Below are 14,667 nucleotides of genomic sequence, written 5' to 3'. Positions count from 1 at the left end.
TCCTTCAGTTACTTTTGGATGCATTTCACCCTCTATGTGGTCAATTCATCATCCCTTTCACAAATGCTGCTGCCCACCATTAAGTCTCTTATCACAGGGCATTTTAAAATGATGCCATAAAATGCATGTTGAGAATCTTTGGATCTCAAATGTACAGAAATCACATCGAAATGTCACTTCCTGAGTTAAGGAACTGACAATTATGGCAATTTCAGTCTCTATTAACATTCAGTAGACAAGAGATTATGATACTGTTATGTTATTCCTTATTGGTCTGTAGACTTAACTACTTGTTGAAAAGATTTATTTGTTTTATTGGGGCTGTATATTTCTACCATTGTACTGATTTGCTTACTTGAATTAAAGTCACTCTTTAATTGTTTTGGGCTGTATCTGTACTTTGAAATTTAGGACTATCCCCTGTGTACTGTGCACCATAGATGACATTTCAATGCATTATTCAGTTACTACACAGCTCCTATTGTCTGTTGTGAAGCTGTATGGCTGGGTCCATTTATTTCAACTTTAAGTTATTTTATATCCATATGAATGATAATGATTAATATATAGAAACTAAGTTTTCCAAATTCATTTGTGTCTCCTCGGGGCATTTCTTTGGGATATGTTCACATTCGTGTTTCTTTTCCCTGATTTTAAAATAATTTTCCTTTGTTGTAGGATGAGCAGTTCTTAGGTTTTGGCTCAGATGAAGAAGTCAGAGTACGAAGTCCCACAAGGTCTCCTTCAGGTATGGCCAGTTAAATGCATGGTGCCTTCACATTTTGTTTGTTAAGAACCTGTGGCTTCCCCTTGCCTTTTCTACATGTAAAGGGTGGTCGTAAATACCGGCAGCTTTTGGGTGCATCCTTCCCTTTCGCTCACACTAAGTGGCAAATGGCTTATGAACCAGACCTCTTTATGGCAGTCCTCTCTGTCAAGGCCACTTTTGGTTTATTCTTGATTATGCTTCTCTTTGGGAACCACTTGAGGCATGGGGACTAGATTTCTGTGGAATGACTGGAAAACCTGGTAGGCAAATTGAGGTAGCCTACTAAGAGCATCCTCCGATTTATGCATTTTGAATTATATGGTAGTATACGTGATTTTGGGAGTAATTTGGCCATTGTGTTTCACAGAGGAAATTTAATCTATTGTCAAAGAGCTAAAAACAAAATATCGGCGCTGTATGAAACTCTTTTACCCGATCCTTGAAAAACTGTTTACTTTAATAAAGAAAGAAAATAAAAACAACATGGGGTATTTCCATTTATTAGCAATATTTGTCATTTTTCTCATCAAGAAAATATCTAGAATGTCTTGAAATTCTAGACGTACAGCAGCTTCCTGAGAGATGATCTTCAGTGGAAATAACATTTAATGGCTTGCAGAAATCTATATAGGAGAGGGCTGTAGATCTTTTGATGAAAAAAACATTCCCCATCTGTGCTGCCATTCTGACTTCTTGTATGGTTTTCTTGATTTTATGTGGATAGACAATCTAGTTAGATATGATGTTGTTAGCTATGTTTTTGCTGTTTGACATTGACTTAGTTTGTGATAGTTTGTTAGCATTTGGGTTCCATTTAAGACTCATCATATGTATATGGTAATTTAATTCAAACACATACGTTGACCATTTTTCCTTTCCCAAGTGGTAGTGGTATCGCCAATCTAGTTGGGAGCGCTTAGCTGGTGGTATACCAGCATCTGCCATTTAGACAGTAGCAGTGTTCTCTTTAAGATGTGATGAAATCTTAAAATTTCATAACAGAAGGTGATTTTAGAAGTCATCTGGTCTAACCCTTTATTTATAGATGACAAAATGAGGCATGATGAGCAGTTACTTCTAACTGGTTTGTGAGTTTTTTTAATGTGTTGTGGATTATAGAAGTTAGCTGCAGAGCTGGATTCTTCTCTTTTCTCCCTTTTCTGCTTGTCCAGCAAAAGTTTCTTTTAAAAGTTGAATAGAAGAGGTTTTCAGAATTAATAAAGGCCTGTGAGTGGCCAGGTTCAAGTCTACCATGATGATTAGGAATCTTGTGATGTACTGCTGGGTAGGAGTTTATTTTGTTAATTCACAACCCTTTCTTGATGGTTTCCTCTTAAGTTTTTTTCTTAGCTGTCAATCTACCTTGAATGTTGTCTTTTTTTTTTTAACCATTTGTATATACTTTTATTATTTAAGAAATGAAACATAGTTTCTCTGCTGTCTCCTAGTCCATTACTTTTGTTGTAACTAGTATATGTGGAGAACCGATTTGTGAATCCTTAATCTATTGAGAGAAGTCTCAAGTTAATTGGTGAGGAAAGCATTTATATTTAGAAAGCTCAACAATAAGACCTTTGATTTCTGTTCTGTTAGAAGGTCGGTTCCAAAGTCTAAAATGTTCCATCACAATGGCATAAATCTCTTCTGGTGCCTATTAGGGGAGGTTATAATCTCAGAAGAATGTTGAGTCATATAAAACATTGAAAAGTCATGAGAGAAGAGAAGATGTGACCGACTAGGTAACTCTTAATACATTCGAAAAGTAGAGACCATACAAAGAATTTTAGGAAACTGGTTTTCTTAAGTTTCTTGATAAGTAGCAAATTGAGCTGATTTATAAATTGGCAAATTCCTTTTATTTAGAATACAAGAAATTTGATTTAACTTGTCAGTTTGTTCTTGACATCAGTTATGGTTAAATCTGTTTTGTAACTTGAGACTTAACTAGTTCAAGAACCTGTAGATAGGGGAACAGACGAATGTCATGTCATTTCACTGACTAGTTCACATACCACTGAGTTCAGTGATCTTATTCTGACCTCATTCTGATCTGATCTCATGAATGAATATTGTCTTTTCAATGAAACTGTCTTAACTTGTTTTGACAGAGCAAATCGAAAATATAGGAAGCTGAGCTGCCCATAGAAGTCGGTATATTGTTGTATCCTAGAGAAGTTGGTATGTTACTGATTGAAGAGAACCTTGTTCAGATTTGTCAAAGCCCAAATTCTGAACTGAAAAGATGAAATGACTTACTATAAATGTGTTCTCAAGTGTTACTCTTGGTGGCTCTGATACAGAAAAGGCCGTACAGATTTTTTTTTAACGTATTTTTTTGAATTCAGAAAAAAGTTTCACCGAAAGATTAGTTTTCCTATCAAAAAAGTCAAGTGTTCTTTTAGGTAGAATATTATTTGCTTGATTTCTTTAAGGCAGGTTTTTGGTGGAAAGAAACTAAGCACAATTAAGATGTTTTATTGATTCATTTGACCCAAGTAGAGTTCAGTACAAAATGGCTTGTGCTAAATTATATTCCGCTTAGTAAAGACCTAAACTACAAAGCTAAATATATGCTCTTCATTGTTTAATTTCTATACACAGTTAAAACTAGTCCTCGAAAACCTCGCGGGAGACCTAGAAGTGGCTCTGACCGAAATTCAGCTATCCTCTCAGATCCATCTGTGTTTTCCCCTCTAAATAAATCAGAGACCAAATCTGGAGATAAGATCAAGAAGAAAGATTCTAAAAGTATAGAAAAGAAGAGAGGAAGACCTCCCACCTTCCCTGGAGTAAAACTCAAAATAACACATGGAAAGGACATTTCAGAGTTACCAAAGGGAAACAAAGAAGACAGCCTGAAGAAAATGAAACGGACCCCTTCTGCTACATTTCAGCAAGCCACAAAAATTAAAAAATTAAGAGCAGGTAAACTCTCTCCTCTCAAGTCAAAGTTTAAGGCAGGGAAGCTTCAAATAGGAAGGAAGGGGGTACAGATTGTACGCCGACGAGGAAGGCCTCCATCCACAGAAAGGATAAAGACCCCTTCAGGTCTCCTCATTAACTCTGAACTGGAAAAGCCCCAGAAGGTCCGGAAAGACAAGGAAGGAACACCTCCACTCACAAAAGAAGATAAGACAGTAGTCAGACAAAGCCCTCGAAGGATTAAGCCAGTCAGGATTATTCCTTCTTCTAAAAGGACAGATGCAACAATTGCTAAGCAGCTCTTGCAGAGGGCGAAAAAGGGGGCTCAAAAGAAAATCGAGAAAGAAGCGGCTCAGCTGCAAGGAAGGAAGGTGAAGACACAGGTCAAAAATATCCGACAGTTCATCATGCCTGTTGTCAGTGCCATCTCCTCCCGCATCATCAAAACCCCCCGGCGGTTTATAGAGGATGAGGATTATGACCCTCCGATTAAAATTGCCCGACTAGAGTCTACGCCGAATAGTAGATTCAGTGCCACATCCTGTGGATCTTCTGAAAAATCAAGTGCAGCGTCTCAGCACTCCTCTCAGATGTCTTCAGACTCCTCCCGATCTAGTAGCCCCAGTGTTGATACCTCCACAGATTCTCAGGCCTCGGAGGAGATTCAGGTACTTCCTGAAGAGCGGAGCGATACCCCTGAAGTTCATACTCCACTGCCGATTTCCCAGTCCCCAGAAAACGACAGTAATGACAGGAGAAGCAGAAGGTATTCCGTGTCAGAGAGAAGTTTTGGATCTAGAACGACGAAAAAATTATCCACTCTACAAAGTGCCCCCCAGCAGCAGACCTCTTCCTCTCCACCTCCACCCCTGCTTACTCCACCCCCACCACTGCAGCCAGCCTCCAGCATCTCTGACCATACACCTTGGCTCATGCCTCCAACCATCCCTTTAGCATCACCATTTTTGCCTACTTCTGCCGCTCCCATGCAAGGGAAGCGAAAGTCTATTTTGAGAGAACCAACATTTAGGTGGACTTCTTTAAAGCATTCTAGGTCAGAGCCACAATACTTTTCCTCAGCAAAGTATGCCAAAGAAGGTCTTATTCGCAAACCGATATTTGATAATTTCCGCCCCCCTCCACTGACCCCTGAGGATGTCGGCTTCGCGTCTGGGTTTTCTGCATCTGGTACTGCTGCTTCAGCCCGACTGTTTTCGCCACTCCATTCTGGAACAAGGTTTGATATGCACAAAAGGAGCCCTCTTCTGAGAGCTCCAAGATTTACTCCAAGCGAGGCTCACTCTAGAATATTTGAGTCTGTAACCTTGCCTGGTAATCGAACTTCTGCTGGAACATCTTCTTCAGGAGTCTCTAACAGGAAAAGGAAAAGGAAAGTGTTTAGCCCTATTCGATCTGAACCAAGATCTCCTTCTCACTCCATGAGGACAAGAAGTGGAAGGCTTAGTACTTCTGAGCTGTCACCTCTCACCCCACCGTCTTCTGTCTCTTCCTCGTTAAGCATTTCTGTTAGTCCTCTTGCCACTAGTGCCTTAAACCCAACTTTTACTTTTCCTTCTCATTCCCTGACTCAGTCTGGGGAATCTGCAGAGAAAAACCAGAGACCAAGGAAGCAGACTAGTGCTCCGGCAGAGCCATTTTCGTCCAGTAGTCCCACTCCTCTCTTCCCTTGGTTTACCCCAGGCTCTCAGACTGAAAGAGGGAGAAATAAAGACAAGGCCCCTGAGGAGCTGTCCAAAGAGCGAGATGCTGACAAGAGCGCGGAGAAGGACAAGAGCAGAGAGAGAGACCGGGAGAGAGAGAAAGAGAATAAGCGGGAGTCAAGGAAAGAGAAAAGGAAAAAGGGATCAGAAATTCAGAGTAGCTCTGCTTTGTATCCTGTGGGTAGGGTTTCCAAAGAGAAGGTTGTTGGTGAAGATGTGGCCACTTCATCTTCTGCCAAAAAAGCAACCGGGCGGAAGAAGTCTTCATCACTTGATTCTGGGACTGATATTGCTTCTGTGACTCTTGGGGATACAGCAGCTGTCAAAACCAAAATACTTATAAAGAAAGGGAGAGGAAATCTGGAAAAAAACAACTTGGACCTCGGCCCAACTGCCCCATCCCTGGAGAAGGAGAAAACCCTCTGCCTTTCCACTCCTTCATCTAGCACTGTTAAACATTCCACTTCCTCCATAGGCTCCATGTTGGCTCAGGCAGACAAGCTTCCAATGACTGACAAGAGGGTTGCCAGCCTCCTAAAAAAGGCCAAAGCCCAGCTCTGCAAGATTGAGAAGAGTAAAAGTCTTAAACAAACTGACCAGCCCAAAGCACAGGTACTCTTTTCCCTCTTGCCTGTTAAAATCAAGTTTCTCGAGCCCCTTCTGTGAGCCAGTTTCAGGCTGAGTGTTCCAGTTACATCCAATTCTGGGAATCAGGAAAAGATGGTAGCATTGGCAGTGGTCCCTTAAGGACCGGTAGGATTTTGATAGGTAGAAAATGATAGGGGAGAATATTTTAAGGAGAGGGAACAGTGTAGGCAGAGATAGAGTGTAAGACATACTTGAGGAACACTGCATGGCTGGACTGATGCCTGTAGGAAGGTGGTGAACTCAGACTGAAAGGCAGGTAGGGCCACAGCACACAGAATGCTGAGCTGTTTGTGCTTAATGGGTTTGGTGTGATGGAATCTGTGATTTAATTTTGAAGGTGCACTTTTGCAGTCAGATTGTTTTACTGTTGTTTACTATAGAAAATGGGGAGAGGGGATTCTCAACCTGAGTAGTGAGTGATTAGACCAATAGCTAACAGGTAGTTGCAGAATGCATATGAGAAGCACTTAGCCTTAAGTTGTGGTATAGAAAAGCTGCAGAATTCACTTAGTTAAGATGATGACGAACAGATTTTTGTAAAGAACAGCATTTTTTTTACAAACTGAGCTAGGCACTGGCCTTTTCTGAGAAAGCCTGCTGATCATTCGATTGGTTTTAAAAATTGTCGTGTAATGGATTCATGTTTATACCAACATATCAAGTGAGGTTAAGATGACCACAAACTTAGGTTTTAATATTACTTAACATAGGCAACATTTACACTTAGTAGTTCTGCCAGTTGAGAGTTCCAGCAGGAATATGATGAGACTTGCCTCCGACAGCATTTCGGATGTTTTTAGTTAGCCTTCTAGTGATAGGTGCCATGGCTCTTTCAAATGCCAGACATTTCTGTTTGGAGCCATGGCCTTTTATACTCCCATTCACAAGTTATTTCTCCCTACCTCTCTGTTGATCAAGGAAATATAAGAAATAGTCTCTGGTTAGATAAGCCCTATTTTACACCAGACTGAACTTTTTGAGGCTGACAGCTTGATTTTTTGAAGGGAACTTTAGAGAAGTAGTATAATTAGAAATAGAAGTTTAGTTCATTTTTGGTTTTTGATTAGAGGCCTTTTTTTTCCTCCCTGCCAATTTTAGGGTACAGAAGTAGTTGATTCTTGTATATCGATATGCAAATCATCTGGGAATAACTAGAGCTGTATGTGCTGACTGTAGGTTATAATAAGTTAATCAACTGTACCTTGGCTTCATTCAATTACATTTTCAACACATATGGCTGTTATTGTTTGTTTTGGGCTTGCCTCCTGTTCAGGGTCAAGAAAGTGACTCATCGGAGACCTCTGTGCGAGGGCCGCGGATTAAACACGTCTGCAGGAGAGCTGCTGTTGCCCTTGGCCGAAAACGAGCTGTGTTTCCTGATGACATGCCCACCCTGAGTGCCTTACCGTGGGAAGAACGAGAAAAGATTCTGTCTTCCATGGGGAATGATGGTAGGTCGGGGATGTCGACCATGAGGTCTGAGCAGACATTGGGTTTGCTTGCTGATCATGCTGGAGGTGCCCAGTAGGCTCTTCATGGCATTATATGTTAGGCTGTGTCCTCCATGAAACAGATGGCAAGGGGCGGGTGAAATGTGCAAGGATTTTATTAGAGGAAATGCCTGAGAGAGAAAATGGGTGGGAGTCAGGAAAAGCTGGGAGAGCTGTTAGACTGCCTTGCAAGTCTGACCCTAGTGAAAGAGAGAGGGATGGAAGGTGGGGTTAGAATCTTCCTAGACTGCCTGCCATGCAGTGTAAGAAAGTCTGGCAAGGCTGTTGGGGAGCCCTTGAGCAGAGTCGACTGTCAGAGGAGCCTCCCAGGAACAGGCCTACCTCAGTATCCTTGCCGCGGGCTCATCACTCTGGGAGGATCCGCCTTGGTAAGTGTGGCCTTGTGGCCTCTACACTGGATTTTAGAGCGCAGCAGCTGGGACCTATGGTCAGTTTATGCTCCCTGTGGTTGGATGGATGTCTGTGAGGCGCGTTCTCATGCTTGCCATAGCGTCGTTAAATTCTGGGTGACTGCTCAGCTGAAATTTAGAAGTTTAGAAAATCTTCAGAAGTGTTCAGTTCTATTCTTGACTTCAGGTAATATTGTGTTTTGTTCGTGTTTGGATTTCTGCTTTTGACAAGCTGCAAGTTATAGGTATTTTTAAACATTTAAGTAACTATTTACAATGGACTCTGAGTTTTGCATATGAAATTTTTTTATAATGAATTTCATTTTTGGAGTCCTAATTAAAACAAGGATTGAATGTATATAATAACTTAAATAACTGAAGCACTACGCTGTACACCAGAAATTAACACAACATTATAAATCGACTGTACTTCCAAGTTAAAAAAAAAAAACCATCCATAGATTTTGAGAATCTCCCCTCTACTCCCAAGAAGGAATTGGATACTCCCTCAGAGCTAATGCCATGTCCCTTTAACAGACAAGTCATCGATTGCTGGCTCAGAAGATGCTGAACCTCTCGCTCCACCCATCAAACCAATTAAACCCGTCACCAGAAACAAGGCACCGCAGGAACCTCCAGTAAAGAAAGGCCGGCGATCGAGGCGATGTGGGCAGTGTCCTGGCTGCCAGGTGCCTGAGGACTGTGGCGTTTGCACTAATTGCTTGGACAAGCCCAAGTTCGGTGGCCGCAACATAAAGAAGCAATGCTGCAAGTGAGTGCACGTCTTCCTCTGAGGGGCTGGCCTCCCAGCCGTGAAGGCCACTGGTCTGACCTCGGTTTGTCACAGAGATGTGTCGGAACACTGAATGCGCTTATGCTGAGTCCCCTTGAGTTGCAAGATTAGCTGCACAGTGGATTTGTGATGTACTAGGTTTGGGCTGCACTTAAATCAGAAATACTCACAGGCAGTGCTGTCTAAGAGAACATTCTGCAGTGGTGGGAATGTTCTGTATCTGCTCAGCTCAGTGTGGTAAGTTAGCCAAGTGCATACTTAGCACCTGAAATGTGCTAAGTTCTAAGTGTGACTGAGAAACTACATTTTAAAATTTTACTTAATTTTAAATTTAAATAACCACATGTGCCAAGGGCTACCATATACCAGCTCTGGAGGGTTTCTAAGTAAAAACTGACAAATTTAGGCATAGTATTAATTAGGTCAACTGAAATTACCTTTATCTTTATGATATTCAGGAAGTATCGGTGATATCTTGTATAAATTTATTTCTTCTCTAACTCTCAGCATGTTTTTATTCCTGTGGAAGTTTTGATCCCCTTTTTTCCCTTTTTTTTTAGTCAGTTTGTGGATGTACTTTCTACTCTCTGGGATAATTTGTTTAAAATGGGTCAGGAGAATTGCATTACAGAAATTTTGGTGATTGAATATCTCAAGTGCCTGGCACCGGGAATAGAGATTTTCAATAGATATTTTCTGAATGAATGAATGAATAACATGCAAGTGATTTATATAAAACATAATTGGGAGAAATGCTGCATTATTTACTTAAGGGAAGATAGTTTCTAGGAGACAGTAAGTAGTTCTGTGCCTTGGTTTAGTCTGGCCTTAAGAAAGAATCTTAATCTCAGTCCTATTTGTGAAAAGAAGTAAGATAATTCATAGATCAGCAAAAAAAGGCACATGATAGCAAGATAAAACTGCACTAAACTTAGGCATTGAAGTAGATTCAGCTCAATTTTAGACTTCAAATTAAGTTTGAGTTTCTTTAAATTGAGGACTGAAATATATATCAAAGCCTTGAGATAGACCTGTAGCATTATAGTGGCAGACGGTGGACTCATTGGGTAATTTTAGTCCATTCTGTATTCAGATTACTTTATGAATATTAATCTCATAAGGGAGCAAAACTGGTATGATTGCAAGAAATAATGACCCATCATTTTGTATGGTGGTAGTCAGTACTGGGTTGTAAGACATTTGAGTCCCATTCTGAAAATAATTTGGAATTTGCTTCTTTTAGATCCTCAAGTTAGGTAAAATTGCTGATCCAAGAATTCAAAGGCTTGGATTTAATCTAAATAATGAGCAGTTCTTTTTTTCATCTCTCAAAATGAACCTGAATAAAGGTTCACCAATTCTTGCAGACAAATGAACACTTGTTTCAGTTGCCTCTCTTCTAAATGTAGTTTACTTTGTGGTATTCCTTGGTATTCCAGGATGAGAAAATGTCAGAATCTACAATGGATGCCTTCCAAAGCCTACCTTCAGAAGCAAGCAAAAGGTAGTGTTGTAAAAAGAGCTTCCCCCAAATGTTTCCTACTTTAATGTCGTGTAGCCATGCGCACCTAGTGGAAGGAGAATACTGGCTTTTTTCAGAGTACTGCTCTTTCCTGGGGAGCTGATGGTTGTTGAAGCTGGGTGATAGGTACATGAGCGTTCATTTTTCCCTTTTCTTTGGCGTGTGTTTGAAATTTCCCATAATAAAAAGTTTTTAGTTCATATGAAAGTTATATTGTTAAGTTTCCTAAAGCAATAAAAGTATACCTCCTTCACCTGACCAACTTGGCATGAACTTTCTCGAGCCTTTCAGCGTCGTCTTTAGCTGTAGGAAACAGAATAAAATTGCTACATTCGTCTACTCCTATTTTAAATAAAAATCTTCTCACTTATAGAAAAACAATCTTTCTTTTTTTTTCCCTCCCAGCTGTGAAAAAGAAAGAGAAAAAGTCTAAGACCAGTGAAAAGAAAGAAAGCAAAGAGAGCAGCGCTGTGAAGAACTCGGTGGACTCCGGTCAGAAATCCACTGCATCAGCCAGAGAGGATCCTGCCCCCAAGAAAAGCAGCAGCGAACCTCCTCCACGCAAGGCCTCCGAGGACAAGGGTGAGGAAGGCCACGCCTCCGCCCCAGGACCTGAGGCCAAGCAAGTGACCACCCCCGCTTCCAGGAAGTCCAGCAAGCAGGTCTCCCAGCCGGCACCAGCCATCCCCGCACAGCCTCCTAGCACAGCACCACCGAGGAAAGAAGTTCCCAAGACCACGCCCAGCGAGCCCAAGAAAAAGCAGCCTCCCCCCCCAGAGGCAGGTGAGTGAGATGGCAGGAGCACAGCAGAGAGCACTGGCGTCTTCAACAGCCCTTGGAAACCTGAAATCTCTGTGTTTAAGTCTCTGGTACAAGGAAATGAGCTCTCTTTTAACCATTATGTCGAAATAAAGAAATAGAAGCAAAAACCAGTTAAGCTGGAGATATTGTCTTAATTTCCTTTTTAAAGCCTAGAGTTTGAATAGCTTTTTGTTTTTTCTAATGCCCCTTTCTTTGCAGGCAATCAGTCCTAGAATCATCATTGCTATTAACATTAACTGTCAGTTCAGTGGCATCTGACTGCAATTTATTTTGAATTCTTCAGGTCCAGAGCAAAGCAAGCAGAAAAAAGTGGCTCCTCGCCCCAGTATTCCTGTAAAACAAAAACCAAAAGAAAAGGTGAGGAGAGATTTGTTTCTCTGCCATTTCTCAAGGATGTGTTCTATTCTGTAGGGGAACAGCCTTATCCTTGACATTTACATGACTGAGTGAGTGAAACTGCATTTCTGCTTCTATGTAGACAGCAGTGGAATGTCTTTTTTTTTTTTTTTTTTGATGGGAGGAGGTAATCAGGTTTATTTATTTTCAGAGGAGGTACTGGGGATTGAACCCAGGACCTTGTGCATGCTGAGCATGCGCTTTACCGCTTGAGCTATACCCTCCCCCCAGTGGTATTTCTTAAAATTAGTAAACTTCAGGTTTAGGTTTTAGCTCTTTTTTTTCTTTTCTGTCTTTCCCCCCTTGTTGCTTTTTCCTTCTTTGTGACTCTTCATGCTAATGTTGTGGGCCACTTATCATAACTGTCTTTGCCCTCAACATCCTTTAGAAGTATTTGTCTGTAAGTCACCGTTCCTCATGTCCACTACTTTTATTATGCAGAGAGAGGTCTTTAAGAATTTTCCAGCCCTTTCTGTGCCACCACAATGTGCACAGGAAGGTCCTGGCTGATGCTGTTATGAGCATCAACAATGCTGGGAAAAGAGGTAAATGCCAGGTTTTTATTTAGTTGTGCTCCAAAGTCATTGTCCAATTTCTAACTGTGGTGACATTGGGATTACATTGGCGAATTTGAAATCGATCACAGAGCTGGGAAAGTTGTGAATCTCACAGGCAGGAGTGACCAGCCCCAGAAATGATGTGTGCCACTCCAAGTTCTAGAACAATGGCAGGATAACCTGCTTCCATCCCATCAGCATGGTTTCATTGTACTCCTAACCTCAGCCGGCATCGTGGGCCATGAAGAAGCAAGACGAAGATGCGCAGGAGGGAAAATCCTGGGGATGCTTTTTCTGGGGATATAATACACACATGCCAATAAAATGCCTCAATGGAGAAAAAATCTGAAGATTACTTCTCTGTTTCTATAGGATACTTAGGTTGGAAACATGTTTTCCAGATCTGCTATTAGATTTGTCATTTGCATTGTTACCTGTTGCAAAAGTGAAGGCAAGCAGGGTGTGGGTTTGTTGTTTATCCATCTTCTGTCTCCGTAGGAAAAACCACCTCCAGTCAACAAGCAGGAGAACGCAGGCACTTTGAACATCCTCAGCACTCTCTCCAATGGCAACAGTTCCAAGCAAAAAGTCCCAGCCGATGGAGTTCACAGGATCAGAGTGGACTTTAAGGTAAAAGTCTTCAGTGACCATGTACTATATTGAGTGTTGTGGACTTAAAATCAAGAAAATGATGTTGCCAAAGGCGTTGAAAGAGAGGAAACTCATGCCAAGTGGAAGAATGAAGAACTGCCCTCAATACATGGGTTCAGGTGTGTGAGAACTCTGGTCAGCACTGCCAGGTCAGTCTGTGAGCTGACTGAAGGGCGGAAGCACTGAGGCAGCCTGCCTGTCATGAGCAGTAAAGTGCATTTAGGTGAGAACAGTGTCTAAGGAAGTAATTCTTTCACATAGGAATTATCAAACCATGATGATTGCTTGAATCAGCAAGACTCTAAGGGAAATTCAGGCCCAATAGGTCTTTGCATTAGAGTGAACAGGTGAGCCTTTTAACACTGGTATCTGAGGTTAAAAGTTTTCAAAGCAGCAGTTATTTTGAACTCATTGAAGTGAAATATGCCTGACATTCTGGTGTTACTCTCATTTTATGCTTTTCAGCCTTACTTTCAGTGCAGTGTTGTGTCGTTGTAAAACTCTCACAAATGATTTTCCCCTCTCTCTGTCTCTCTCTCTCTCTCTCTCCACAGGAGGATTGTGAAGTGGAAAATGTGTGGGAGATGGGAGGCTTAGGAATTTTGACCTCTGTTCCTATAACACCCAGGGTGGTTTGCTTTCTCTGTGCCAGTAGTGGGCACGTAGAGGTAAGACCTTGCTTCTTGGTACCCTGGAAAGTATAATGATAGATTGTTTTGCTGTGATGAAAGAAATCATTATATTCCATGTTGCTGATATGTAGCACATGCTAAATCGATTCACAGCAGCAAATGAAAAGCTTTTGAAGTTTTTTAGAAATTTCAAGGAGTGTGCTTTTTATTAGAGTAGCAGTTATTAAGTGTAAAGGTTTAATGTTTCATCTCTAAATTCACTGTTTATTAGAGTTCTGGTTTTTCTGCTAGACATCCAAACATGGCTGAGATGATAAATGTTTTTCTAGAAAAAGCGATGCTGTTGACAGTTGTTTTGTGGTGGATACCAAAACCTCTTTGTCTATAAAGAGCTCTTAGCAATTAATAAGAAAAAGGAATAACACCCCATAAAAAAATAATCCAGTTTAAAATCTAATAAACAAAATATGATAGAGGAAAAAAAAATCCAAGGACAGGAATATAAAATTCACAAAATGAGAAAGAAAAACAGGGTTGAAGCAGGATGTTAAGCCTTCTGATGACCAAACACTGTGTATTAAAGCATGATAAAAAGGATCAAGTGGAAGTGGAGATTTTCTGTTGCTGGAAATCTAAATTAGTTTTACAGTCTTTTAAGGAGATTATTTGGCAATAGATATTTATCTTTGAAATGGGTATATCCTCTAACCCAGCAATTGCATTCCAGGCATTTATTTTAAGGGTATAGTTAGATAAATTGGCAAATGTATATATATGTGTGTGTATAATACATATATAATATACTCTTCTTTCTCGATGTATGTATATCTATAATAAATAGAAGGGTTCATTTCAGTATTTATGATAATAAAAATTGGAGACGACTCAAAAAGTCATCAATAAGGGGCAGGTGCCTTGGTTAAAACAATTATAAGACTTGCATATAATGGCAAATACGAAGTCCTAAAATGATAATGTGGATTGATATTGACGTAGAAAGATGTCCATGACATGTCACTGGTTTAAAAGAGCAGGTTACAGAATAGTATGTAAAGCATGACCCCATTATGGTTTGCAAAAATGTTTTAAGAATATATATGTAGAAAGAATTCTGAAGGATTTACACCAAAATTTTGAGTGTGGTTGGATTATGGGTGACTCTTGTTTTTTCTTTATCTTTTTGAGTTTTTGCAGTGAATATGTGCCCCCTTACAGTCAGAAAGAAAAAAAGGAGCACAATTTTTAATAGGAACCAGTAATTTGTCATTCATACAAGTCTCAATTCCTGAATACCTCTTTAGCTTCTTATTTATCATGTATATATCCTAAGGTCA

General features: G+C 40.5%; 1 protein-coding gene across 4 annotated transcripts in view; it reads left to right on the top strand.

Moving 5' to 3' along the window:
- KMT2A (lysine methyltransferase 2A) overlaps positions 1-14,667 on the top strand; it is a 71,757-nt gene that overhangs the window by 22,284 nt on the left and 34,806 nt on the right. For all 4 annotated transcript variants that reach the window (XM_072954114.1, XM_072954113.1, XM_072954112.1 and 1 more), the window contains 9 exons: positions 679-748; positions 3,371-6,024; positions 7,334-7,511; positions 8,498-8,732; positions 10,193-10,257; positions 10,681-11,058; positions 11,381-11,454; positions 12,549-12,680; positions 13,256-13,369. In XM_072954114.1, the coding sequence (XP_072810215.1) occupies positions 679-748; positions 3,371-6,024; positions 7,334-7,511; positions 8,498-8,732; positions 10,193-10,257; positions 10,681-11,058; positions 11,381-11,454; positions 12,549-12,680; positions 13,256-13,369 (3,900 nt within the window). The remainder of the gene's footprint in view (positions 1-678; positions 749-3,370; positions 6,025-7,333; positions 7,512-8,497; positions 8,733-10,192; positions 10,258-10,680; positions 11,059-11,380; positions 11,455-12,548; positions 12,681-13,255; positions 13,370-14,667) is intronic.

Source organism: Vicugna pacos, chromosome 33 (assembly GCF_048564905.1).
Source record: "Vicugna pacos chromosome 33, VicPac4, whole genome shotgun sequence".
NCBI lineage: Eukaryota > Metazoa > Chordata > Mammalia > Artiodactyla > Camelidae > Vicugna > Vicugna pacos.
Note: the sequence above shows the minus strand (reverse complement) of the source record. Positions and strands in the feature narration are given on the sequence as shown.